Here is a 27421-nt window from a genome sequence, read left to right as displayed (position 1 = left end):
AAACGCTCGGACTTATTGGACTAATTGCATCTATGTTATTGTCACTGGCCACATTGTTCTATCAACATAACAAGAAGTATAAAATAGCCAACGTCCTGATTCTACTGGTCTCAGGTAATTGATGTGTACAACGAACGCAATCTCCACACAGTGATCTCCCCTTAATTCTGAATTGAATTTCTGATATACTATATTTTTTCAAAAATTGTTTTATTTACTGCTTTTATCTATCAGTTCAGTTTTTTCTCATTGATTAAACAATGTTTATGGATAAATAAATAAATAATATGAATATTTAGAAATAATTTAAAAAAATATGAGAAAATTTTCTACCGAGACAATATTTTGATATTTTATATTTTTTAGCTTTTGAATTTATTTTTCGTTATTTTGTATACTTTTGATAATTGTTTGATAAACTATATCGATCGTAGGCACTCAAAGTTAAAAATAAAACAGAAAGAGAAAAATGACGTTAGATTTTCTATGTAACGGTCGATATTTACATTTGAATTTCGACGTTACGTCATGTGACTTTCATCATCATGTGACGTCTTTGAAGGCAATGATTACAATACTGCCAAGGTAGGTAATCACTGTGAGGAGTTTGCAACGAACGGAGTGTCAATAATCACCATTCACGGCCGTCAAATTCCGGAGAAAAATTTTATTGAAGTCATAAGACGAGTTTCATATGTATTAATATTCTTGTTACAAATTTCATGTGCAAAAGGTAGAAAAATAAAAAAGTACCTAAACGAATACCAAAAACGGCAAATATAGGAGTGAGATATTTCATTTCAGGTACATTGATGGTGATTGGTTTGGTCGTTTTCAAAGTCAAAGCAGATACATTTGAGTTATTTAAAGACTTGGGTAAAATTGAAACATCAGAAATGGAAATTGACCAAGTTGATGCCAAGCTTAATTACGCTTATTTCCTGTGTGGTGCTGCAGGATGCCTAAGTATGCTCGTGTGCGCGCCTCTCTATGTGAAAGATTTATGTTCTTATACCCCGGACACATTGAATGAATCTGCGGTACATTATACAGCTCAAGCTCAATGCCTTGTTCAAGGAAATATGGACAGCGGATATATGAGAACCGCGGATGAACAATATGGATTTCCACCAGCTTACGAGCAGCGTTATGTGCCGAACAATGCAGAACTGCCCTATAAATCATAACGTTCTCAAGTGCATACATTCACGTTTTATAAATGCCTTGTACATAACAAAATTACACGTGTACTTTAATACCTTTAAAGGATAGAGTTTATCACGGTTGATATCACCGCAATTACAGAGCGCTGCCCTGGGGCATTTGTTGAGATTCATAGAAGGGCTTAGTTAGGCTTAGCATCCGCGTATACCAAACGATTAGACAATAACAATTAGGTATGTATGCAAATAAGCACATGTATGGATTAAGGCATATCGGCGGGGATGCGATTCTGTACATTATGTAGATAGTTCACGAGTACGTATGGCATTCACGTGAGTTGTTTCGCTCGAGTTAATAATTACACTGACTGAATTTTCCTTCTATAAATCTATCTTTTGTGAAATTGTATAAAAATCTAAACAAACGCAGAATGATTTTTAAAAGTTTGTGTATATTCCAAGTCCGACTTCATGATTCGATCAAATATGGACAATCGATCTCCGATGCATGTGTGAATAACTCTGTTCGTCGTATATAAATAAATATTTGTATCTTGACAAAATGATGCTTCAGGTTCTGTGTTTATATTAAATTGCTAATATTATTTGGCTTCTGGTAACATTGGAGTTGTGTCTGAAGTCAATATCACTGTAAATGCTCCTGGGAGTACATTATGTATAAGAGCATTTGTGACAAATATCGAATTGTATTCACATAGAAATAGGCAATACATCACGTATAGGTTATTGTTTATTAATAAGCGTTTAAAACGGCGCGGTCGTTCGATCAATGTAATTAAGTAACAAGAGGACCATGATGGTCCTGAAATCGCTCATCCTAATATAAAAACTCTCCATGACAAGGAACAAGTTTCATTGTAAACTTAAAACAAAAGCAGATATAAAGGTACATGTAAACCTTAAAGTGAAATCACAAAGTTTTTATTTGTTTTTGAAATGGTGCATGTGTAAAACATTACATGTTGCTATTGTTTAGGGAAAACAAAAGTCCCAAAAGATGTGTATATATAAGAATAATATAATTGGGGCAGGGCTAATTTTGATCGCTGTACTTTTATTTGAACAAACTTGGTAGACACTCACTAGAAGATGTTTCATGCTAAATATCTAAGCTCTAGCTCTTTCGGTTTCTAAAAATAAGATTTTTAAATAAGTCTTTACTATATACAAACAAAAACGAAAATCATTGATTCCTTAGGGTGGGGCCAATTGTGATCCAAGGGGCTTTTATTTAAACAAACTTGGTAGACACTGACTATAAGATGTTTCATGCCACATATCTAAGCTCTAGCTCTTTTTATTATATACATATAAGGAAAATGAATGACTCACTGGCAACAAAAGTTCAGCATGGAATTAAATTCTTTGAACAATTTTTAAAGGTGACCACCAAAGGAACATTCCTGTGAAGTTTGGATGAAATTAGCTTAGCGGTTTAAGAGATGTCGTTAAAGTAAGGTTTACGGACGGAAGATGAACAGACGCCGAACGAATTGTGATCATAAAAGCTCACCTTGCCACTTTGTGAAAGGTGCGCTAAAAACTTATTAACACTAACCGATTTAGTGTTTGAAATTATTTTTATAAAACTGTCACTTATCTAGACTGATCAAATTTAGCCTATTCACCAAAGTAAATGTGTTACGATTCATTTGAAATACATGTACTGCAATTCTATTGGACAAAAATAATTTCAAACACTACCTATCTATATTGGGCAAGTTTTATCAATGATAAATTCGTATAATAAATATACTTGTCTATCTAAAGATCTTCTGCTTATTTGCACTGTGTGAAAATAAAGTTGAAATAGATAATTTGCTATTATTTTAATTCTTTCTTCAAACTGATAACCACTGATAATCACGTGTACTGTGTATTTGTGGTTATTTAATTAGGTCTGTATCTCCATTTTATGAAAACCTGATTTCTTGCATTAAATTAAATGGCATCAAGTTGAATCAAATAAGATCATTACGATCTAGTACAGACAATAGTTTTGCATTCACACCACAGAAAAATGTCCAAATTCAAATAAGCACCATTGTTATCATGGTGCCTTATAGATAAATTCATCAACATTCCATAAGCTAGCTTGAAACACTAATATATGTACTACTTCAGATACAAACAATATCACGACAACAATCAAAATCTATCTTTTTTTTCATTTATTCAGATTTCACAAGCCATAAAGACAGATATTATATATTTCATTTTAAAGGTTTTCCTTTATATTCAAAGTTAAATTTAAATTTATTAAATTCTTACGAAAAAAATATAAAATGTTATCTCATGTCATGGCAAGACATAAATGTATAGTGTTCTTATATCTTTGATGGTAATCATTAAAACAATGATCTATGACAAGTGAACAACTTTCCCATTGTTATGATTCTTATGATTATCTCATGAATTCATAAATATATGGTCAATTTTAGAACACAAATAAAAAACACAAATATTTTAGACAGTTTCTTATAAATTTCTTCATTTTTCAGCAAAAAGTTTATCCATTTTTACCCAGGTTACTTAACAAAAAGCTTGCTTTCATTAATGTGAAATAAATTTGCTTTTTTCAAGATAGCACCTGAGAGAAGACTACTGTATTATTAAGTTTTCATAAAAATAAAGCAAACCTTAAGGTGTACTGGTTTAAAATTTCTAAATTTTAATCAAGAGAAAATCTAAATGATCTGATTAATGAATAGGAGCTCGCTCGACTATAATCAGTACCTGATAGTAGTGGAATAAAAAGCTCTAATTGAAAGTGTAATAAGAGGTCTTTTAAAACTGCATGTATACTTAAAAGTGAAAAATGGCATATCCATTGAACAAGTCAGATGAAGTAAAGCATTCACTAAGTGAGGGAAAAGGCATGATTAAGACTCATAGTAATAATTCACATGAAAATAAAGGGTATTAAAAAGTATACACAGACAGTGGGGTGATACAAATACTAAAATCAAAAACAGTAAAAGTGGTACAAATTTGTAAAAACTTATGTCAAGAGTTATTTCTCTAGCTGGAAATGGGGCAGATAATTAGGGTATACTTCAAACTCCACAGTGATTACCTCTCTTGGCAGATTTATAAATGATAAGGGGAGATCACTGCATAGGAGATCAAATTCTTGACAAGGTTATGGCCTCTTGTCGGGAAGTGAGGTACAAGTATTCATAGTTTTAAGCATTAACTCGAAATATAAGTAAAGTGGGGCATTGGAAACTTCACCAAAAGTGGAATGCACATTCAATGATGAGTAGGATAGCTCTTCCTATATATAAAAATTTAACAGATGAAGATAAAGATGGTGATAATACACAAAATATGATGGCATAAAGATAAGCATCCTAGTGGTTAAGCTAAATGCAACCAGTCACCCTGCATAACAAATCTCAAAATAATACATATTGCACAAGGCCAAAAATGATAAAATTTTGTTTCTGGTCATAGGGAAAAGAGAGTAGGTAGGTGGGAATTTCCTAATATATATTTGTACATGTATATGTTTATATATATGAAGAATATATACGTAAAGAAATTATTGAAAAATTAAGAAAAGCAGGGTTAGCATTATAAAAAGGGGGTTCCTTGGAGGACCTGAAACAGAATGTTTTTAGCCTAAGCACATATGATGAAAATGAAAAAAAATACATTATCATTGGTAAATATTATGCACATATCAAGTATAAAAATATATAATGAAAGAATTACAATTGGTATATACCCATAATACAAACTAGAGGATCATAATGTTTACAAATATATATTGTTAAATACTGGCTAAAATTATGTTGTTAAAGCAAATCAGCAGAAAACAGATATATAAATATATGGTGACTATACCTTAATACAATAACAATGTTAATTACCAGATCAATGCAACAAAGCTGGTATTAAGATTTTAAAATACAGTTGAACTTGACCCTAACATTTTAAGTCAGACAGTATTTGTTATTGTAAAATCAGTGTTCCCACTAGAATTTAAATTTGAGGGTACATGTACCCCCTAGGTCATAATTTTGGGGGTACACAGAATATTAAGGGGGTACAAACTATAATTTAGACAAGCAAGTCAGTTAAACACAGACAGTTTTAAGTGTTTTTTTTTCATATATCTCGCATGTTAAACAAAACATTTTCCCGTTGTCTTTGTCAAATCTAAGCCATGAAAATTCGGACAACCAGGAGTTCTGAAATCGTTTGCAATGTTTCTTTTTGGGGGGTTCAACACTATTTTCACTAGGGCCTGGTTCTTGATTTGCGCTAGAGGATTGAGTAAAGGTCGGCGATTTTTCGCTGGAATCGCTTTTATGGAACCATTCATTTAAATTGCATTGCATTTTTTAATAACTTTTCCAGCGATTATTTAATATTTCAGACGGCTTATTTGTATTGCCCGGATGTAGACTTGTTACTGCGTTTAATATAGAGCGTCGCTAAGCGTCGTTAATAATTATGAACCAGTCCATGAGCTAAAAATAGCACAGCTGGGAAACCCGAGTTATGACCTCAGATTAAATTACGGTCGTATCGATTTTTACGGTCTTGTAAACAATTTCAGAGATTTATGAGTAGAATATTGATTTGTGATTCGAATTTGCGGATAATGTTTTGGCAGTTCAACTTCAATTTTTATACGTGCATGCACGAACCTAGTTGTAATTTCATGCGTGATTTTTGTAAATTATACGTGATTCACGTACATTTGTGCGTGAATGGGAACACTGAAAATTGTATAAGTGGTAATATATGGTACATCCCTTCAAACAATTCTGAGATTTCCACTAACTTTAGCAGAGAAACTTAAGACTGTCAGTGTATGATGACTTAACAATTGTTGTTGTTTTAACAATACAGCATTAATACTTTTAACATTAATTGAATAATGGATTTATATTTTCTGCCAGCTTTCTGTCTAAATATATAGTTGTTCATAGTTTGTATATTAAAATTTTCTTCACTCAACTTCCAGCAAAAAAGAAACAGAACACTAGGCTGAATTGTTAATACAGTTGTCAAATAATGTTTGTGTCTATCATATTTGTGTCAGTCCAAGATTTTTCTGTATTTCATTTAGGAGTCCTCTACTGCAGCTAGGGCAGTGTCTAATGCAAGATTTGGTTGGAACAGAACATCTTCCCCTTTAACTTCCTCTAGACTGGAAAAACTTCTTTTCTTGTCTCTCAACGATTCGGGAAGATTCTGTAAACTACGTCTTGTAGATCTCCTCACTGGGGTAACCACCTGACACTGACTTGGTGTGTTTACTTTTTTATGGGAAGACCTCTTTCTGATAACACAAGAAAAAACATAATTTAATTACATATGTCTTATTTTGACTAAACTAAATAGCCTGTTTTATTGACGTTAGTCAAGGCAATTGCCAATCACTGTACATTTGCTAAAAGAAGGAATTATGAATGCAATGCTAATTAATGGCCTGCTTCCATTTTCATTATTATTATTATGTTATTTTATATGTATTTTTAGAACACTTTTTCTTATTTTAAACAGATGAAAATGTGCAACGCTATGTGTATAAAAGTTTGATTGGAATACTCAAAGTTTAATATCAAAGGAACAATTCCGGATAGTGACTTTATATCGAAAAGATCTAAAATATGGACCAAGAGACAATAAAATTTTACGAAAAGCTTCTAATGTGTTACATGTACTTCATACAATTTTCATTCTAACAACTGCCTCATACCATGAAGGTAGAACTTTTAAAATGTACATAAATAGGTTTATGACAACATTGTTAGTGTTCAAAGGCAAACTTTTCAGCTTTACTTATGAAGAAAGACCTAGGAAACTCTCCATAAAGTCTTCATCAACTTCTCCCCAAAGTTAGCAAGATTATCTAAGACTGACTTACACACACAGAATTAATCACCCTTGTTGGTATTTAAAGTTTGGTTTGTTTAATTGGGTTAAACGTCACACCAACACATTATAGGTTATATGACAACGTTCCAGCTTTACTGGTGGAGGAAGACCTCAGGTGTCCCTCCATGCATTATTTCAGGCAAGAACTGGCACCCGAGTAGAACCACCGAAAAGTTATAGAATTGAGAGGCATACAAAATCAAGGTCACAAGCTGTAACCATTTATACATGATAATTCTCAATAAATTGAACCTAGGAGAAATGCATCTTTTTCCTGGTCATTTCTATACTTTTTGACTAAGACAAATTAACCTATTACACATATAATAGAACTTCACTGACTCATATATTCTTTTTGATGATAGTCTGCGTAATTAAGTTAGCTAGGAATTTTACGATGTAAAATATCAAGGAAAGTTTTATTTTATGAGCAGTGTGTAAGAAATATAAACCTTTTAACAAACTAGAACTCCGCGAGTCGGTTGTGTCGCCTTGTGAACAATGTAGTTTAGGGGAAATGGCCAGGACAAAAATGAAATATGAAAAATAACAATGGGCAATAACTAAACAAGAGGGCCATGATGGCCCTAGATCGCTCACCTGAATTATCAAACTCATCCAAACAATTACCTAGACAAGCATTCTGACCAAGTCTCATGACAGGTGAGTCAAAAATGTGACCACTACAGTGTTAACAAGGATTATCCATATTTGAGCAGTGCGACCTAGTTTTTTACCCAGGTGACACATATTCAAACTTGACCTAGAAATCATCAAAACAAACTTTCAGACAAATTTCCAGGATACTTGGATCAAAACAGTAGCAACTAGAGTGTTAACAAGATTTTTCTATTTTTAGCTCCGGTGACCTAGTTTCACATGCGATTTCGAACTAATCCAAGCAATTACCTAGACAAGCATCCTGACCAAGTTTGATGATAATCGAGTCGAAAATGTGACCACTAGAATGTTAACAAGGTTTTTCCATATTTGGGCGGTGTGACCTAGTTTTTCATCCAAGATGACCCATGTTTGATCTTCACTTAGAAATCATCAAAAAAAACTTTCAGACCAATTAACAGAATATTTGGATCACAACAGTAGCCACTAGAGTGTTAACAAGATTTTTCTATTTTTAGCTCATGTGACCTAGTTTTTCATCCGAGATGTCCCATGTTCGATTTATTCCAAGCAATGACCTATTCAAGTTTCCTGACCAAGTTTGATGACAATTGAGTCAAAATTGTGACCACTAGAGTGTTAACAAGGTTTTTCTATTTTTAGCTCCTGTGACCTAGTTTTTCATCCGAGATGACCCATGTTCGAACTCATCCGAGCTATCACCTAGACAAGCATCTTGATCAAGTTTGATGATGATTGATGCAAAATGTGACCGCTAAAGTGTTAACAAGGTTTTTCTATTTATAGCTCCGGTGACCTAGTTTTTCATCCGAGATGACCCATATTCGAACTCATCTGAGCTATTATCTAAACAAGCATCCTGACAAAGTTTGATGATGATTGGGTCAAAAATGTTACCACTAGAGTGTTCACAAGGTTTTTCTATTTTTAGCTCCTGTGACCTAGTTTTTCATCAGAGATGACCCATGTTCGAACTCATCCAAGCAATTGACTAGACAAGCATTCTGACCAAGTTTGATGATGATTGGTTCAAAAATGTGACCACTAGAGTGTTCACAAGGTTTTTCTATTTATAGCTCCTGTGACCTACTTTTTCATCCGAGATGACCCATGTTCGAACTCATCCGAGCTATCACCTAGACAAACATCCTGACCAAGTTTGATGATGATTGGGTCAAAAATGTGACCTCTAGAGTGTTCACAAGGTTTTTCTATTTTTAGCTCTTGTGACCTAGTTTTTCATCCGAGATGACCCATGTTCGAACTCATCCGAGCTTTCAACTAGATAAGCATCCTGACCAAGTTTGATGATGATTGAGGCAAAAATGCGACCGCTAGAGTGTTCACAAGAAATTGTGGACGGCCGGACGGACGACGGACGACGGACATTCACCGATCCTAAAAGCTCACCCTGAGCAAGCTCAGGTGAGCTAAAAAATAATAAGTGCAGAGCAGCAGTTTCTGTACACTGCACTTTTTATCAATAAGATCTATCATTCTATGATGTTTCAAGTCCATAGCTTTCATACTTGAGGAGAAATGACCAAGACAAAAATAAAGTAAGAAAATCAACAAAGGGTAATAACTCAAAAATAAGAAATGCAGAGTATCAGTTCTTATGCACTGCACTTCTTTTTAATGAGATCTATCATCCTATGAAGTTTCAAGTCCATAACTTTTATACTTTCGGAGAAATGGCCTGGACAAAAATTAAGTATGAAAATTAACAAAGGACCATAACTCAAAAATTAAGAAATGCAGAGTACCCATTCTTGTGCACTGCACTTCTTAATAATGAGATCTATCACCCTATGAAGTTTCAAGTCCATAGCTTTTATACTTAAGGATAAATGGCCTGGACAAAATTAAAGTATGAAAATAAACAAAGGGCAATAACTCAAAAAATAAGAAATGCAGAGTACCAGTTCTTGTGCACTGCACTTCTTCTTAATGAGACCTATCATCCTATGAAGTTTCAAGTCCATGGCTTTTATACGTTAGGAGAAATGGCCTGGACAAAAATAAAGTATGAAAATTAACAAAGGGCAATAACTCAAAAATTAGGAAGTGCAGAGTACTGGTTCTTTGCACTGCATTTCTTCTTAATGAGATCTATCATCCTATGAAGTTTCAAGTCCATAGCTTTTTTAGTTGAAGAGAAATGGCCCGGACAAAATTAAAGTATGAAAATTAACAAAGGGCAATAACTCAAAAAATAAGAACTGCAGAGTACCGGTCCTTGTGCACTGCACTACGGGTTATTGAAAGAAGCATGCATACTAAGTTTGAAGTCAATCAGACTTATAGTGACTGAGTTATGCTCCGGACAAGCTTTAAGGGACGTCGACAACGACGCCGACACAGACGCCGCCGACAAAAGTAACCCCTATATGTCACCTTTTCAAGGCGACACAAAAAGGCAAAGGCAGTGAATTACAGTAGTATAGAATTAAAGCTTACTAACCCTTCACTAAATGGGGTAACATTTGATACTGTGTACACAACTGCTGAAGATTCAAAAACATTTTCTGCCTGAACCTCAGATCTACGTGGTGTACGACATCTCCGCCTTGCCTCCTTCACTTTACCCTCCGTCACATACTTCAGAGTCTCCGTCAAACATTTTGCAATATCTTCTTTTGGCTGTAAAAATATACATTAGTGATATTTAATGCAATTTGACAAATGACATTTAAAAGGCGTCAATCTAACATGGAACAAAGGATAACATTTAACCACATAAAGCAATTGCTAAAAGTCAATCTTAAATCTTAAAAATCTTAAACTGAAATTAACTGTCAATACCTTGAATATATGGTAAAATTCCTGTCCATCTCAATCAAACAATTAATTTAGAATGACCAATACTTTTCTAAGAATGTCCCCATTATGGTTTAAGGGAAGAAACTCTAGATACAGGTAAAGAAATGGATCACTGTATTTTATTCTTGCAACATTAAAGTTCATTCTGTTTTCTATACAGCTTGATCATAGATTATTTTCAACTGTGGTCATACCATGAATATGGTATGTAACATATTACCAGAATACAAGTACTAGCAGCATAATATTGCTATGAACATGCCAATTTGTGTATTGTGTCTTACAAAATCACGGGACGCTTTATTTTTATGGAATTGTTTGCCTTATCGTCAAATGCCTAGTGGACCAGATCTAGTCCAAGCTTTATCCATGTTTAAGAATAATACTGTTGACACCCTGTATTTTTGTTTTCCGTTTGATCATATTAATCTTTAGCTCCATTTTGAGACCGATTTTAGCTTTTAACTCTCTGTATTTATTGAGATATACGAGTTCCAATTTGGCTTCACCTTTTACCACTATATGTTTTTGGTAGGAAGTGACATCACAAGTACTGGGTTGCGCTCCCCTATTCTATTTAAGCTACTACTCAGTTGACCAAGCAGACGTAAGAAATGTACTCCTATCAGGAGGTTAGTACCCAAATATAATTATAAACTATTAACGGTTAACCTGTCACTGATCTGGGATCCTTATACAATTTTATATAACTCTTAAGTTGGTATTATAAACTTAACTTGAACCCATTTTTAGAACTGGAACTTGACTGGATCCTAACTTGACCCAATCTGGTAAATCTATAACTAACTTTACTTGGAACTCGGATATTTTACCATAGTACTAGATCTACATATATATGTTTCTCTAATAAGCTCAGTTGTTTACTATAGAACAGTCTAGTTAAAGCCAGATTATCTCATATTGTATGTCAATAATTCATGAATAAACTATGAAGAACCAATAATAAAATCAAAGATTGAACTGGAACATGTCTTATTAATCTCTCAGTAGGTAGAACCAAATACAACTCCCACACATGTTACTGTCCCCTTATTATTGCCTGCCATATTTAAATCCTGACTAGCCTTAAGCTAACACCCTTTTCTCACCTTTAAGGGGGCAATATCCTGCTATTGGTACCCTTAAATATAGCATATTCTGCAAAGTATGGCCACAATGATTTTACACCATGGTAACGTTATGGTTATACAATGAATGTTAAATGCTAGGCAAGTTTTGAGATTAATCCCATAGACTCCCAAAAGACCTAGTGGTATATCTAATTGTGCTATTGTCTTTAAATTTTCATCCTGAATTAATTCAAAGATTACTAGGCAGTAGTATTGATCCACTGTCCTTGATTTTGGAAAAGAATTATATAATTCATTATTGAGTCTACACTTAAATGTTATATCTGTTCTTTCACATTTGAATGGAGCTGATTTACTTGGAGCTTTCCATACACGTAATATGTTGTTAAATTCTTAAAGGAACTCCACCGAGGCTTTTTGACATGACTGGACTGGAAATAGTTTTTCAAAATTGTTTCATCTGATTAAGGTCTAGACTAATCTCTTGTGTGCAAAATTTCACATCATTTGCTGACTGGTTTTTCAGAATAAATTTTCTAATTGTAAAGAATAACTAAAATTTGAAACCGTTACAACGCTTTTCACTCAAATCAGGCTAAGAATAACAAAAATACAATTTTCAAATTATTTCTTGTTTATTTATCTTTATTATCTTTTGCATATCTTTCTGTTTTTAATGTCCCAGTTAATCCATGTAAGATATTCATATTTTAAGCCTCAGTGGAGTTCCTTTAATAGGTATTTTTTATTTTGATAACAAGTATTGCTAACATTTGATAACAAAAATGCATTCATTCAAACCTGTGCATTATTAATGGTGGCTTGCTCAAAGATTTCCAATACAGCATCAAGATCCAGACTTGATTTGATCACATTTGCCTTGCATGTATAAAAACGTGCTGAGTTCTGTGCAAATGGTATCTGCTTGTAGATGTCATCCAGCCATGGTACGATAGCTTCCATAGGGCAACCCTATATAATCATTAAAAAATCTTAATAAGTTTCCTGTAATCTATTGTAGAACAATAAAGTTAAATATATGTTAAGAAAGTTTCCTGGAGTAAATTGCTCACAAGAGTGATGGTCTTTTTTTATAAACATTGAATTCATTAAGACATATGTTTAACAAAAATATGTTTTTGATTTTAGGATATTAATTGATGTTAGAAAATATAAACTATTTATAAAAGGTCTCTCGGACATGACATCAAAGTATAATATATAACAATAATTTACTCACAGCTTCAAACAGTATCATACATTCATCAAGCATAGAGTTCATCTTTTTCTCAGCTTCTAACTGCAGTCTCTCCTGTTCCAGAACATCCATCTATTAATATAATAATAATTGTCATAATGAAGTAAACACTGAAATGTTATACATATATCTTTGTTTATATTATGAATTTTGTTTTTTTAGATTTTGTAATGGTTAAGTTAGCCAGACATTGTTACAGTTAACTAACCACTTTCCTGGTTTTTATCTGTTACATTATACATAATGAGACGAGCAATTCAAGACAAGCTTGTGGTTATCATTTTGAAAGGGTTGTCTTTTTTTTGGTCCACAGTACACAGTATAAATAATTGATATATAAAACAACAGACATAAGACTTTTAACAGTCCTTATGTATTTAAATGGTCTTAACACGTTATGAAAATTAATTTATGTAATTTTTATGAAATATCAACAACAATACATGTATATGGTTTTAAAATTAACACCTTACTTATTGATCAACCAGCCAACACAAAACCATATACAATCAGTTGTTGTTTGTATTGTTACATTATGTCCCAGCTTTTACTCACTAAAATATATCTGTATGGTTCATCTGTGCCACAGTTCCTTAAGACTTTCATATTCACCCTGCCACAGACAGCCCTTAAAGGGACTCTACTAAAGTTTTTTGCCATAACAGGATTGGACATATTTTTCTGAGATTTGTGTACCATTTGAAGTTGGTCTAGACCAATAACTTATCTGAAAAATTCCAGATCATTCCCTTACTCTAGATAGGATTTTTTAATGCATGTGAAAACTGAATTAAAACATACTTTATGATTGACACAGATGCAGCAATCATGTTAGAATAAAAAAGTGTCTGAGATCTGGCAAGTGCAGGGCAAGAATTGAAGTTGAGGTCAGAGTCTGACCCCTGAGTATCAGTGGCTTAAAACATCTTGTCAAATAAACAAATTTAAACCTGTTCACTCAATTCTTGTACAGTGAGCATGTTTTTAGTGTGTGGATCTTCTGACTTCTCATCTTCCGGTTTCTTACCATGGAAACACATGAGATGTCGGAACTTACTTGGGGTCTTCCCTTTTGCTTTCAGCCAGTCCTTCAACTCTTCACTAAAATGTAGTTACAACATTAAAGATTAACAAGAGCACTGTGTGTGGTATTTACGCTCACCTGTTCAAATTTTAATTTAAAAAGGGATATAACTCCAAAAATATTGCTTTCAAAATTATGCCCCTTGTCTAACAACAGCAACTTGTCATGAAAAGCAAGTATTCAAAGTTTCATGTTAATATCTTTCAAAATGTTTGAATAATGGGCTACATTAAAGTTTTTGCACAAAGACAATAACACAGCAATCATAATAGCTTGACTTTTCTATTGAAACAGATGTATGCTTAAAAATATCTTCTCTAATTTCTTTAAAGTTTAGTATATGTACAAAACTACAGAATTACTTTTATTCAGTAAAACATGTGGTACAGATGTTTTGTATTATTAAAACCAAATTGGAATGTTTATTTAGCTAATACCTAAGCCGTTACCATAACTTTTCTATGATCAGAAGAAAACTTGGAACATGGAATACAACTATTAGTTACTATTACATCCAATATATGTTTAAATGAAGTCAAGGAGAGGGCATTCATGTATTACATTGTAGAAATAATTAAAATATATTTCAACCAATAAAAGGGGGCAGGAAGTAAATGCAAAATTTGTTGGTTATATGTTTAAAATTGAATCATATTTCATTAATGAAGTGTAGCATTTTCCACTCAAGGCTATACATCACTCATAAATGTAAATGATGCATCCATGCTCACTGAGAGAATATATCTCTCATACCAATATACTCTTAATAATATTTTCAAACCCTGATGAAGATCTACGAGTGTCAAAAACATCAGAGGGCAAATCAATAAACAAACCTTAAAATTTAACCGGTGTTGTTTGTTTCACTTTTATATTAATAATTTAATATTATCTAGTATCCTCTTTCTTATATTGATTAAAAATTTATATAATACAGATACATGTACAGCTTTATTTGAAAATAAATTTAGAAAATAAATAAAATATAGTAACCTTCTTGTTGCTGGTGTTTTGGGGGTTTTCCTCAGCTTTTTTCCATCAGTATGAGAATGGTTGTTTTGTGGTGTAGAAAACCTCACATTACGTGTAGAAACTCCTGGAGTTACCACAGATATGGGCAACTGTTTACATGTGGTGTCACTCTCAGTTTGACATGGAGACACATTTCCCACAAACACATCATCATTATTGTCTATGGTATTAATATTATCTGTATTAGAAACTGAAGTACGCCTTCTTTTAGCAGGAGATCTACCATCATTTTTGTCAGTAAGATCAAAAGATCCAATGCAGGACTTTCTTTTAAGAATTCCCACTGGTTTTTGTTGTCCTTTGTTAACTTTCTGTACTTCAGAGAATCGTCTTTTAACCCCTGTTTTGGAAATTTCTGTCTTGTGTGTTGCAGGTTTTGAAACAAATTTGTTTTCTTTGTTAACTTGTCTTTTATCTGCGCTGCTCTGTTGTTTGGGTTTAGACTGATAGTCAAATAACCTTGACCTCACGACCTTACATCCTGCTTGTACATGAGACTTTGGCACTTCTTTACCTTTAACAGTACTTTTCTGGATTCTGAATCAAAAATTTAACAATGCACATATATAAATATAACATTACAATTTGATTAGGCAAGACATTTTATATTATACAAAGCTTTCTATAACTTAACATCATGTTTAAATTACCTACATTTGTACTTATTTTGTACTAAAAGGTTAGGTTCTGTACACTTCTACTTTGCCATTGTATAAAGATCATTCCTTTACTCTTCTACTTTGCCATTGTATAAAGATCAATTCTGTACTTTTCTACTTTGCCACTGTGTACAAAACCTGGTGGCTGGAATAAAGCAAACTTTACCTGTCCTGCTGGACACCTTGTTGGTGGTCCTGTGTTGGGGGATACGTTCAATAAATGCCACATCCTTCCTTGTTGATCTTGTTTGTCATATTTTAACAACTTTAAGATTCATTGCCTAGTAAAAGGTGTCTATTTAGATGGAATACTTGTAAAATAAATTGGTGCTCACAACAAAATATTTCATTACAATGACAAACTATACTGTACTTACATTTTCTTTGCACTTTTCTTTTCTTCTCGCCATTTATTCAATTTTTCCCTGAAACACAAAAAGATCCATCAAAATCAAGTTATTATGAACAAGAGATGTTTGTACATGATAACCCACCTACTGGGTACAAATTTGTCAAATTCATCATAGACTTTTCTTAACTGGAAAATTTTAGATAAGGAAAGTGAGTTAACATGGTAATATTGACCTTGATATTTTGTCCTCATTGTAATGCACTGGTGAATATTAGCACCATTTACCGTACATGACTTATGTTTACGTACAAAGACCTGCTTAATTCAGTAATTTGTGTAAATAGGAGGTAATCCAATAATCATGTCCAGTCTGTAATTAAATCATAGAACTGTAGGTCTAAGCGTTCTTAAGTTATTGGTCAAACTTTTAGTGAAGAACTTTTCATTAATTTTATCTAGGTGAGAAATATGATCTAGTGATTTCAGGACTATAAAATAATTAAACCACATCATCATGGTCTGAAATAATTCTTACTGCCCTTAAAACTGATATACAAAACAACATGTTAACAAGACAAATTAGTTTACTACCTAAAATGGTTTCACGCTTAATATCAAAGTTCAGAAATTAACAATATTGAACCTACAATAAAAACATAAATGAAGAAAACAGAAACACACTAAATATACTAACATCAGCTGCCTAGTTTCTTCAGATTTTCTTCTCTTCTCCACTTTTGCAGCCACTTTCGGCGCTTTTGTCTTTGTTCCAAATATTCTGAATTAGAAGAACAGCATTTTCTGCATATACATTAAAAAACAAGAGCCCGGTTTGAGCCGGGTGATGCTCCCCCAATAGGTTTTGGACACAGGAAAGTACACCTCTTGAAGTTTCAGAGTTATGTCCATGGAAAAAGTTCAAAGTGCAATAATTCCAAAATTAGGAAAGGCAGAGTTACTGTTCTTTGCACTGCACTTCTAATCACTGTTATCTATCAACTTACCAAGTTTCTTGTTGATATCTCTTATGGTTTCCGAGTTATGTTCCGGACAACTTCAAAAACTAAAAATAAACAAAGGGCAATAACTCCAGAATTAGGCAAAACAGAGTTATGATTCTTGTGCACTGCACATCTACCCATTGAGATACATCTACCTACAAAGTTTCATGTTGATATCTCTTATAGTTTTACAGCTATGTCCAGTACAAGATTTTTCTTAAAGGGGAGATAATTCAAAAATGAGGCTTAACAGAGTTATGGTTTTTTTGCACTGCACTTCTACTCAATGAGATCTATCTACCTACAATGTTTCATCTTGATATCTCTTATAATTTTAGAGTTATGTTCCGGACAAAGTTCACTGTTAAAATTAACTTAGGGCAATAACTCCAAAATTAGGACAAAAAGAGTTATTGTTCTTATGCACTGCACATCTACCCTTTGAGATCTATTCACCTACAAAGTTTCATGTTGATATCTCTTATAGTTTAAGAGTTATGCCCCAGACAAGATTTTTCTATAAGGGGAGATAATTCAAAAACCGGGCAAAATAGAGTTATGGTTCTTTGACACTGCACATCTACCCATTTAGATCTATTCACCTACAAAGTTTCATGTTGATATCTCTTATAGTTTTAGAGTTATGCCCCAGACAAGGTTTTTCTATAAGGGGAGATAATTCAAAAATGAGGCTTAACAGAGTTATGGTTCTTTTGCACTGCACTTCTACTCAATGAGATCTATCTACCTACAATGTTTCATCTTGATATCTCTTATAGTTTTAGAGTTATGTTCCGGACAAAGTTCAAAGTGTTGAAATTCACAATGGTTCTTTGACACTGCACTCCCCCTCAATGCCCTCTACCACTGTATGAAGTTTAAACAAATTATCTCCAAGGGTTTTCAAGTTATGCTCCGGACAAGAAAACGGACGGACAGACGGACGGACGGACGGACAAGGCGCCGACTATATGCTCCCCCGAAATTTTTCGGGGGGCATAAAAAATGTTTTTTAGAAAATAGATAAAATTTATTACACAGTACTATAATTTAAAAATATAAGATGAAGGACCATCAATTTTGCACACATCACAATCTTAAATATTTATGCCAAGTTAAATAACAATCCCTATATGTATGAATAATGACGCTTCACTATAGGCAAGTGTTTCCTTCTAACCTCTGCGAAATATATTGTTCTATTATGCAGCCTTTTGATGTTAACATTTTTTCTGTAATCCCTCAATCAAAGACTACAAATTTCAGACTACAGTTTCATGTTGTTTTTTTTCTGGCCTATAACCTCTAAAAAAGTATGACCTTGACCACCAGGACTTGAGTTTTGCTTGCAAAACACCAACTTACAATGGTGAAATTTGTCCAAGAGTAAATTAAAATCACTCAATGCAACACAAGTAAAAGTTAAGCTTGGGGCAAGATTTTTCCTTTGACCTCTAAATGTTACATTTGATTGACCTTTGAGTGCTTTGACCTAGGGAACAGTTTCGCATGTGGGACACTTTGTCTCATGGTTTTGAACATTTGAGGCAATTAATACTTAAATCTTTTCCATGCATGTAGAAGATATACTCTGGACAAAGCTGATTGTTGCTAGCATGCCTCCTTTCAGCCCACCTGCCTGCAACCAAGGGCTATCCTATTATATGACCACCCTTTTTAATGAGCATATAAAAAGGGGGAATACTGAGAATGCAACAAAGCCACTTAGTTTCTTGAATTCTTAATTCAATTGCAATTTAACATGCAATGTACATAGGCGATCTATAGTAACAGCTTTTTGTCTTGGTTATGATGACAAAATGGGGCAAGGCATTTTAGAGGAAAATACAGCTTGGAATCCATATATTTGGCTATCCCATATTTTCAAAATGTCACTAATAATCTTATAATTACAGTACTGAATATTTTGCCAGAGACACACATTTTAACTTCACTCAACTTTAAGTCAAACAGAGGGAGGAAAAAGCACGTTGAGCATCAACTTATTGATACATGGAACCTATAGGCTATACTCATTTAATATCTTCTAAATCATAAATATTGGATTGAATACTTAAATCACAATTCCTTTTTATTTATTAATTTATTATGTCACTTTATTTAAATGATCAAGTCTTGTTCTCTACATCTACATTATACTGCTTCAAAATCGTAATTGATTACACTAAGCAGGTGCGTTGTCTGGGAATAGCTGTTAAAAATAAATATGTTAAGTGCAAATTTATAGACACAAGGTAAAAGGAAGTTAAAAAGAACTACAAGACTAAGATAAAAGTTAAAAACAAAGCTGGCTTAGAACTGGTAAAAAGGATGCATCTGCCCAGTAAAGAGGTCTTAACTGGGACTAGCTTCAGTAGCTTTGAAAAGGACACGGGCAGGCCATTGTTGCACTGTAAGTTCTGTAATCTATTTTTGGCATTTGAATGGTTGTTACTCAACCAATTCATTGAAAATAAAGTAAGCTTAAATACCCAGTTTTTATCTGTGTATCTGTACTTTTGCATGACTGTTTGGGTCTCTCTATGGTTGTTACACATGGCTTAACAGTTTTTACACATGGCTTAATTGTTGCTTTAACTGGGCTCTGCTTCACTTGACTTGCTTTCACTTGACCTGCTTTAACAATAACAGGCAATGTTGTTTCTTTCTTAGACCTGAAATAACAAACAAATTCGTTGAATTGATATTCCCCTGCCGTTATGATACATATCACTTAACTGAAGCCTTTCAGGGATCTGAGGTACAATGTCTGCATTGAATGATTTTTGCAGTATTAAATTACTAATAAAATACTGTTACATTCATATTTTTGATGATTTTTATAAAAAAAACTTATAAAATGGAAAATAACATTTAGACAAATTTTAAAGAAAATGTTACGATTTAAATTTAGGTCACTCACATATGGGTAGGGGTTGCAGTGAATTGTTAAAAAAAAGTATACTGTACTCCTCTTTGTTTACATTACTTAAGGCTCTGAAACATTTAAAGAAAGAAGATCATAATTTATAAAATTGAAATTACTAGATCTGTAATTTCTTTCAAAGAGCTCGCTTTGAGGCTCTGCATTATTCATATTAAAAATGATTTTATTATTAAAATGTGATTTATATTTATGTTCTTATTGTACCTGAAAGGGAAATTCAACAATAAACTACAGGTAGACACTGGAAAATTAACTTATATTTTTTTCAAATATTTGTTTTGAAAATTTGTGTTTTACATTTTTGGAGTCTGCAATCTTTACTTTGTCACACTTGATGGTATTTGACTATTGATGGTATACAAGTAACATAATCACAGATATATACACAATGGATACAGTGTTTTTTTTTCACTTTTGGGGGAAGGGGTTGGTGCCCTTTGGAGGGGGAAAATTGCAAAAGGAGGGGGAATTTTTTTTGTTTATTTATTTCATATTGTTTACTTTCCGGTTGAAAAGGGGAGCAACTCTTGCAACACAAGTTTAAGACACGTCGCTTTTTTTTAATATACATATCTAAAATATCAATGCGTCGCTTGTTTAACTTGTTTTGGCGCCAGGAGTAGTTTCTCTTACCTACCCAAAATCGATTTGTAAACAACCTTGCTTAACAGTAAGTCTTTCAGGCATAAAATAAAACATTTTTCGGCATTTAGTTGCAAAATAAGAATAATATTCATTGCAAACAGATTCGGGCTGCCTTATAGGGGGAAATTTAAGCTTTGAGGGTGGGAAAATCATAGTATTTTGAGGGGGGACCCGGGGCCAAATTTCGCCGAATATGTTGGTGAAAAAAACATTGGGACAGGAAGCTCCGAGAATAAGACGATAGTCAGATTCAGACACACAATTCTTTGCTCACTTCTGTGACAATCGGGTTTTCAGAAAACGCTTGTCTCCAATTTTCGCGCTATCATTAAACTTTGGCGATATCCGTGAATTATTATCTTATTATATTGTCATCATGGACAGAACATGGAGCTTAGTTGTATCTATATATCTGTGACATGGATTTTCATCATGGAAAAGTGTGTATTGTACCTGGGACATAAGATCCCAGATTGTACGTTTTAGAATAAATAACAATTGTTTCTGAATATATAAGTAGAAAATGCCTGGTCTTCTTGTCGATGTACCTCTGGGAATTCAATATGGCAATATTTTGGCTACTTTTATCCAGGATGCATCTTGGAAAATCCTACAACATATGATAACTTGGCTGAACAGGCCCTTCACATTCTGTTAATAATCTGATAATAGCTGAGGGCGTGAGGCAGTATAGTCCAACTAATTAGACTTGTCAAAGAGACACCGAGATAATTTTGGACGGGCGCTGTCTTTTTCCAAGTCCAACCACGAACTGCATTTTTATGCACGGACGCTTCCCAATTAGAAGTTGTTGGGAGCGAAAACTAGAAAAGTTTCAAAGAAACGGTATACATTACCTGAACGAGAATCGTTTTTTATGCAAGGTTCCAAATTATCATACTTCAAAGTCGAACAGAAGTCTAAATATTTCCACTTTAATTTTTTAATCGTTGAATGTTTATTGAAAGCGGCCATATTGGAAAAGCGGTGTCATGGTAAAATCCATGGTGTAACACAAGGTATCGGCGGCGATCGATTGTATTTGCCAAGCTTTATTATACAATTTGTTTATGTTATTTATATGAATTATTGCAGGAATAACTCTTTTATTCACACACAAATATTTCAGCATTAAAAAGAGAATGTGAAAAAAAAATTCTGATAACCTTACTTACAAATTAAAATAGTTTATGATGTCAGATCATACTGCATTTAAGTCCGTTTAAATTGTCAAAATTAGATATTATTAAGTTGGATTTTTTAACATCTGTGATTCATTAGGTGAAATTTCTGAACTACCTTTTTATTTTATAACCCTGCCATGATTTTCCACATACGAAAATACAATGTAATTGTAGGTACATCTTAATGAATTATAATTATACTATACATGATGAAGCAAAGAAGAATTTCAATTTATATTACACTCCATATCATTTCTAGTTTATTATCTTTAAAAGAAATTGAGGACGGTTGTGAAGGGGAAGAAGTTCAAAACAACCAAAAAATAACTTTAAAATTCCGAAAAAAAAATCTTAAAATTTCAATCTATAAAATGGAATTTCAGACAGTCCTCAGTAAAATACAATTGTCGCACAGATTTGACGGGTTTATGATAAAAACGCAAGCAAGAGGAAATTTAGTGACCGTTTATTTAGACGTTGAATAGCATAACAATGTAAGACAGATGGGAGAAATGTGTTAGAACGACTGTCGCAAAAGGACACAAAACCTTCTTTGATACCCATTAAAAAATTCATGTTGTCTAGTTCCCGTTTGAACGGCACCTCGAATGTGTGTCACATTGAAAGTTCCATGATTACCGCCGTATTATGTACACATTTGTGGATGTTGATTAAAAATTTCAACATTATTATGTTTAAGTGGTCAATTCTGTTTTAAACCGGCGAAAGGGAGCACTTGCACCTACCAGAGCCGTCTTTGGCACTCTTGTGTATTTATGTTTTCGATTTTGCAGTTTCAGGCGTTTTTGGTGGTTTTTTTTTTTCGAGGGTGGATACATTAATGTGGATAAGTTTTTTCTGTTTCTTTACATTTCTTTGCTTGCTTGCCGAACCTTGTATTGATAATCATTATCTGTTTGTTACGGTTCGGTATACATGTATACAATATGATAAACAAGATGAACAAGGAAAGGCGGCGTTCAATGAACGCAACTCCCACACGACCAGGAACATGAACCATTGGCAAGGAGCCCAGGATGATTCTAAATTAAAACGGGACAGGGCGCAAGGGAGAGCACGGTCAGGCTTATCACTAAAATGTAACTGAGAAGGAAATCAAAGAATAAATAATGAATGATTAATAGGACCACTAAGTTAACGAGCACAGGGGAAGGGGATAGGAAATTCGGGGAGGGGGCGAAATAAAAGAAATAAAAACTAGGGGCAAAGGGAAGATACTTACCAAAGACGAGAAAACAACAAGGGACACAAACAAAAGTGTCACCAAAACAGTATGAAACAGGACCACTAAGTTAACAGGCACAGGGGAAGGGGATAGGAAAATTCGGGGGAGGGGGCGAAATAAAGAAATAAAACTAAGGGCAAAGGGAAGATACTTACCATAGACGAGAAAAAACAACAAGGGACACAAACAAAAGTGTCACAAAACAGTATATGAAACAACAAGACATACACCTTATACATTTATAAGTCTTAATTGTTCATTTGAAAAATCTGATCTTCTCAATGACTTTTTTTTTAATATCCTATATAAAAGATTTATTTCAATTAAAATATGTGACCCTTCTTTTATAGTTTAACACAGCATATGGCTGGGATCACAATAAAGTTCCTTTTTAGTAAATTAATAAAGTATGTCAAGAAGACATTTAAACTTTATCAATAGGTTTAATATGGTATTATACATCGGCAATCGGTGAAAAAGAGGCTCTTGAAATATTATTTGTACAATACTGAATGATTTGAAGTGTATTTTAAATAGTTTCCTTCAATATTCTTTTACGTTCTTAATTGTCATATAAATATCCATGTATAATAAAGTCAGTATTTTTTATCCGAGAGTGACATTTGGCAGTCATTAGCAGTAAACAAGAAGGCAAAAACCACCAATTGATAAATGTTGAGTACATGTATTAAAAATATTTAAAAAATATCAAACAACAGACATTGCATTTTTAGGTTAAATACATGATACTTTTCAATAGTATTTAATAATGCACACATTTATTAAAAAATGATGAACAGATTTATTTCCCCCGATATTTTGTTTAATTTAATCTTCATGCGTAACCCACACTTACCTGCTAGACACACTGGTAGCTACTACCAGCTTTCACGGAATCGATTTTTTACGATGACGTCATAACATGTCCGCCGAAGATAGAGTAGACAGTACAAATTTGAAATAAATCGCATGTATGCGTTAAGACAGGTACAATCTAATATTTTTTCTAGGAGAAGTTAGTACTAAAATTTATATTCTATTGATCTTTAGAGGTAATTGAAGTTACTTTCAGGTTTAAGCAGTAAAAATCAGTCCAAACTATCGAAAGTGTTGCCGGTAGATTTTCCGTGCGTAAAAATGACAGTTAAAATTAGGCGTAACGGTTTGACAGTAAGAAAAAAAAGTCTGTAAAATGGGTCAAACCGATCACGCCGAATTAATTAGGCTAGAGGCAGTAAAGTGTGATTAAAAAAATCCAAACCAATATAAAAAGTTTTTTTGTATAGGTATAAATCTTTTTAATTGGACTTTACTGCTACTGATACAATTTGACAGAATTTCAAGGTCCTGTGTTTTGGTTTTAAGTTAGCTAGCAGTAGGTACTAGGTCCTCACTTAGCACTTACACACTTTTCTGTTTAATTTTCTGTCTTTCTTCCTTCTCTTTTATTCTCTGTTCTCTCCATTTCTGCACCTTTTCCAAATAGAGCTCTGAAAAGAGATGCATAACTGTTCACTTAACTGCTAAGTTATTTAAGTAAAATGTTTTTGCTCGCGAATACATGTGACATATCTATAAATTATAAAAATTATTCTTTTAGGGATTGCCGCATTCCAATTTTTTCTAAGATGCTGAGACTTACTACATATGTTCATCCTTGTTTAATTATCAAAAGGATCAATCACTGAGATTTTAATTACCTGCTTTAGTTTTCTCCATTTTTTCAACTTTTGTTTTGTTTTGATTTTAGCGCCGATGTCATATGACGAATTTGATTGGCCGTTTTCAAAAATAAAATGCGAAAGGGCTTTTAAAATGCGAAAGGGGTTTTTAAAATGCGAAAGGGATTTTTTTAAATGCGAAAGGGGTTTTTAAACGGAAAATATCATTTCATCTTTTGAAGCAAAGATAGGCCAACATTTAATAACTGTTCTAGAATATTGTACTGTAGAGGTAATATTAAACAAGGATTAAACATGATACTGACACGTTTCATGTCAATCACAATATTTCTTTCCTTTTTTCCTCCTTTTTTTTCAGATTCGGATCCACAAATGTGGAACCCCATTATTTATTATGCATAATCATACAAATATATAAAGAGGATCAGTAAAAAAAGTAAAAAAAGGAAACATGTGATATGATACAGTTTCAAAATTTTCACATTACATTTATAATTTAAAATATAATTTTGAAATATATAAATATTCGCCAGGAGAACATTGTAATACGTGGTCTAATAATTATATTATATGATATTTATAAACAGATGGTTTTGTGAGACAGTTTATACATTCATTTATATAATGTTATTTTCTCATCCTTGTCACCACAGTGCCCTCAGCTAGAAAAACCTAAACGAAAAGTGTATACGAAAAATAGATTAGGTTCCCTTGGATTATGGTTTAGAATATAATATGAAAGTATTATGTTATGTATAGTTCACATAATTAATAACATAGTAGGTAGAGTTATTAACACCATGGACAAGGATTATCTTAATTAAAATAAACCACAATACCATGTCTCCTAACGGAATAGTTTATCGACATATTTCGATTATCAGAGAATCTTTATATGTTTTAATACAATGACTTCTCATAAAGAAGGATAACTACGATAATTTACCTAACATAAGTGTTAACAAATTTACTTCCCTTTATTAGAAGAACAAAATTGCTTAGTTTTTCTTCCTAGTTTCTCAAAATACACAATTACATATTACTCTACATAAAAAGATTTAAACAAATAATATTAAAATCATCCGGAACTGTCTCCGCCTACTCTATCGTGGGCCTGAACTCAACCAGAGCACGACCTGGGGCCTAGAAGCTTCAAAGGCAACGCGCGTTCCAGGCCGTGCCAGTTGCACTCCCAACCCTCGACCCCTATTTAGGGTCGGGAGTCAGGAGCACCCCCGCCTTCACGATGAGTCAAACATGTATGTGACAGCTCCATCAATCTCAATATCAATATAATGTTGTATGTTGATGTAAAACAACATACATGTAAATGTTTGAAATTAAAGCATTTTTTACCACGCGATTCTAAATGGAAACTAGAGAGAGTAAATATCATCTGTATTGGAAGTGTAAAATATGTATGTATGTATGATGTACTGGTGGCCCGAAGCTTTTTATGCCCCCACAAAGTGGGAGCATAATAGCGTTGCACTTGTCCGTCCATCTGTCCGTCCGTACATATGTCCGTCCGTACGTTCCGAAATCTTGTGAACGCAACTCCTCTTAAACCGGATGGCAGATTTTGCTTAAACTTCCAGGGATGAACAACCTTAATGTGTAGATGGTAGGAATTTTCGCTGCGACCAAATTTAACAGAATTATGGCCCTTTGTTGATTTTTCACTATATACTATGTAGAAATTTTGTGAACGCAACTCCTCTTAAACCGGTAGGCAGATTTTGCTTAAACTTCCAGGGATGAACAACCTTAATGTGTAGATGGAAGTAAAGGAAGGAATTTTCGCTGCGACCAAATTTAACAGAATTATGGCCCTTTGTTGATTTTTTCACTATATACTATGTAGAAATTTTGTGAACGCAACTCCTCTTAAACCGGATGGCAGATTTTGCTTAAACTTCCAGGAATGAACAACCTTAATGTGTAGATGGTAGGAATTTTCGCTGCGACCAAATTTAACAGAATTATGACCCTTTGTTGATTTTTCACTATATACTATGTAGAAATTTTGTGAACGCAACTCCTCTTAAACCGGTAGGCAGATTTTGCTTAAACTTCCAGGGATGAACAACCTTAATGTGTAGATGGAAGTAAAGGAAGGAATTTTCGCTGCGACCAAATTTAACAGAATTATGGCCCTTTGTTGATTTTTTCACTATATACCATTTAGAAATTGTGTGAATGCAACTCCTCTTAAACCGGATGGCAGATTTTGCTTAAACTTCCAGGGATGAACAACCTTAATGTGTAGATGGAAGTAAAGGAAGGAATTTTTTGCTGCGACCAAATTTAACACTGTTGGACACAGTTCTAGTTTATGATGTGTCACCAAAATATATGTATTACATTATAATGAAAGAAGACAATGAGAAAAAAAACACTCTACATGTATATGACACCTCTCTGACTTTGGATGATATAGTTTATTATCATTTTTTTAACATTTAATTTCTATGTGTTTTAATGTGAGGTAAGAATATATTCAGATAATTATTCAATTGGGAGCTGTAATATTGACGAGAGTTTTATAAGGAGATCATCTAACAATAAATTATCCCACTTACTGGAAGGATATTAGATATACTTTTCTACTTTATAATGAAGAACTAACATATTATGAAAAGTTTGTATATTGAAGTTTAGGCTATTATACCTACACGTGTAAATATATCTTTTTG

The 27421-nt window shown here is 33.3% G+C and overlaps 2 protein-coding genes across 2 annotated transcripts in view; one reads left to right on the top strand and one right to left on the bottom strand.

Moving 5' to 3' along the window:
- The window catches only part of LOC132725672 (uncharacterized), a 4851-nt gene extending 2941 nt beyond the window's left edge, over nt 1-1910 (top strand). The window contains exons 2-3 of the mRNA XM_060710848.1: nt 1-114; nt 805-1910. The exon at nt 1-114 is cut by the window's left edge and continues 27 nt beyond it. Coding sequence (XP_060566831.1) covers nt 1-114; nt 805-1187 — 497 coding nt within the window. The 3' untranslated portion in view covers nt 1188-1910. The remainder of the gene's footprint in view (nt 115-804) is intronic.
- A 4011-nt stretch (nt 1911-5921) lies between these two features.
- Nucleotides 5922-24820, bottom strand: LOC132725671 (uncharacterized). Its single transcript, XM_060710847.1, has 11 exons — nt 24744-24820; nt 24449-24533; nt 19514-19696; nt 16715-16798; nt 16046-16093; nt 14971-15546; nt 13844-13994; nt 12876-12965; nt 12437-12607; nt 10186-10364; nt 5922-6480 (listed from the first exon to the last, which is right to left on the bottom strand). Exons 1-11 carry the CDS (start codon nt 24760-24762, stop codon nt 6264-6266), a joined length of 1803 nt encoding a protein of 600 aa, XP_060566830.1. The 5' UTR covers nt 24763-24820; the 3' UTR covers nt 5922-6263.
- Between the last annotated feature and the right edge of the window lie 2601 nt (nt 24821-27421).

This window comes from Ruditapes philippinarum, unplaced genomic scaffold, assembly GCF_026571515.1.
Source record: "Ruditapes philippinarum isolate M1 unplaced genomic scaffold, ASM2657151v2 ctg3452_1_1_1_1, whole genome shotgun sequence".
Classification (NCBI taxonomy): Eukaryota; Metazoa; Mollusca; class Bivalvia; order Venerida; family Veneridae; genus Ruditapes; species Ruditapes philippinarum.
This window is presented reverse-complemented; position numbering and strand designations above follow the sequence as displayed.